Below are 2,303 nucleotides of genomic sequence, written 5' to 3'. Positions count from 1 at the left end.
TGGCTTACGGAGAGAACATGAAACAACTGGCTGACAGCTCCATGGATGTGGTGGTTTGTACCCTGGTGCTATGTTCTGTGCAGAGCCCCAGAAAGGTCCTGCAGGAAGTCCAGAGAGTCCTGAGGCCGGTGAGTAGACTAGGGAGGGTATAGGCCTGGAGCAGGTAAGCATAGTAGGGCAACTCCAAAGGACGCTGATGTAGCCCACCACCTGACAGCTGAACACACCATCAGAATGGCCTGTTAGGCCTGTGCCTATGCTGACAGATGGGAGATCTGACCATGAAGGGGCACTGTAGGTTACTATGGAAACACAGGGGAGTGAGGAAAGCTAGAGAAGACACCGAAGGTGGTGAAGTTTAAATTGATGTCTAAGAAGTTATCTTGGTGTGGAGGAGGTGTGGGGGGAGAGGCTAAAAGTGTTCTAGTGGAGGATGCGGTGGGGGAAATAAAACTCTTCAAGTAGAAGTGTTGGGGGAGTCGAGTCTATGAAAGTTTGAGCAGGGTGTGGAAAGAGAGGAATTTAGGATGATTTCTGAAGTTTCTGGCTTGCACAACTGAAGAGGGCGTGGATGAATCGTCCACTTGCTGGAATGGAAAAACTGTTCTGGACGTGATGGGTCTCAGGATCCACCAAGACATCCGTGCAGAGAAGCCACACGGGGCATCAGAAGTTCAGGTCTGGAAGTCAGAACAAGATGTGGTCTAGAGAATGAGCTCTGGACCCGGTGACTTTTCTGCAGTTTCAGTATGGGAGTGGACAAATTCCCTAGGAAGAGCACACTGGGGGAAAGGGTCTGAGGAAGTCCTGTTGTAGCCAGAAGTCCTGGGATGTCTGGGTTATGCTGGACACCAGAATGTCAGGAGAGGCTGGGATCATACCTCTATCTAGCAGGTGTATCTAACCCCAGGTCAGCTGTGAAAGTGGCCCAACACAAATTTGTTAATGTATTTAAAATACAATGACTTTTTTTAATGACTTTTTGTAACTTAACCACAAAATAGCTGGGTGCGCACCTTTAATCCCAGCACTTGGGAGGCTGAGGCAGACAGATCTCTAAGTTCAAGGCCAGCCTGGACTTCAGGGTGAGTTCCAGGACAACTAGGGCTACACAGAGAAACCCAGTCTCAAAAAAGAAAGAAAGAGAGAGAGAGAGAGAGAGAGAGAGAGAGAGAGAGAGAGAGAGAGGAAGAAAAGAAAAATACAACAAAAAAAGCTTAAACACAGATTTCTTGAGCATGAACAGGTAGACAAATATCATGTCACAATGCTCAAAGGTTACACACCTGGAAGTCAGTTGTTCCTGTTCCCTACTGTATAGTATTCCTGGTAATTCTATACAGACCTTTCACCTGCCATGGCCACCCTGTTACCAGAAGCTCCTTATATGCACTGTGAGGAGGACAGGAGCTAGACATACAGGTAATGTCTGGAGCCATTTGCTCCATAAACTCTTAGGGCGGAAGCTCTAACTTCAGAGAGATCTGACAAAGCTGGGTCTGAGTGAAGAAAGAGAATTGAAACAAAAAGAGCAAGATGGAGCAGATACAAATGACCGTAACTCTCTCTCTCCTTACTTCCTCCCTCCCAGGGAGGCCTTCTGTTCTTCTGGGAGCACGTGGCTGAGCCTCAGGGAAGCCGGGCCTTCCTGTGGCAGCGAGTTTTAGAGCCTACCTGGAAACACATCGGAGATGGTTGCCACCTCACCAGAGAGACCTGGAAAGACATTGAGAGGGCACAGTTCTCCGAAGTCCAGCTGGAATGGCAGCCCCCTCCCTTCAGGTGGTTACCTGTTGGGCCCCACATCATGGGAAAAGCTGTGAAATAAACTCTCCCCAAGGATGCCATCTGATCTCCCCACCTGCAGCCAGAAGTCACCCCAATACAGTACTTCTAAGGAGGAGTCAGGTAAAGTATGAGAGAGACTCTCAGCGCCGCTGCCACTGCCGCTGCCAGGGTGATCATTCATCAGCTTCAGCCACTAGAGGCAGAAAACTACACTGCTAAGCCCTGGACTTTGCCCAACCCCTTTCTAGGACCCCTATTCTCCCTCTCTCTTGTCCCTATGGTAAAGTTCTCCCTAGCGTCCTTCTGAAACTACACCATGTGCCCCCTTGGAACTAATCCCAAGTCAATACATGTATCCCCTGCCAGGCTGCCTCAGCCTCCCTCCCCACTACCCACTCTGTCCCGGGGTTCGGAGGAACGAGCGAGCAGAAAAACCTTAGGATGAGAGAGCGGCACTCAATAAAGCAGCCAGAGATTTTATTGTCAAATACTTTTTTAATAAATAGACAAAACCA

General features: G+C 49.1%; 1 protein-coding gene across 1 annotated transcript in view; it reads left to right on the top strand.

Moving 5' to 3' along the window:
* The window catches only part of Tmt1b (thiol methyltransferase 1B), a 2,727-nt gene extending 451 nt beyond the window's left edge, over positions 1 to 2,276 (top strand). The window contains exons 1-2 of the mRNA XM_021173695.3: positions 1 to 128; positions 1,592 to 2,276. The exon at positions 1 to 128 is cut by the window's left edge and continues 451 nt beyond it. Coding sequence (XP_021029354.1) covers positions 1 to 128; positions 1,592 to 1,828 — 365 coding nt within the window. The 3' untranslated portion in view covers positions 1,829 to 2,276. The remainder of the gene's footprint in view (positions 129 to 1,591) is intronic.
* Positions 2,277 to 2,303: the final 27 nt, after the last annotated feature.

Source organism: Mus caroli, unplaced genomic scaffold, assembly GCF_978045245.1.
Source record: "Mus caroli unplaced genomic scaffold, Mus_caroli_1 scaffold_9, whole genome shotgun sequence".
Classification (NCBI taxonomy): Eukaryota; Metazoa; Chordata; class Mammalia; order Rodentia; family Muridae; genus Mus; species Mus caroli.
Note: the sequence above shows the minus strand (reverse complement) of the source record. Positions and strands in the feature narration are given on the sequence as shown.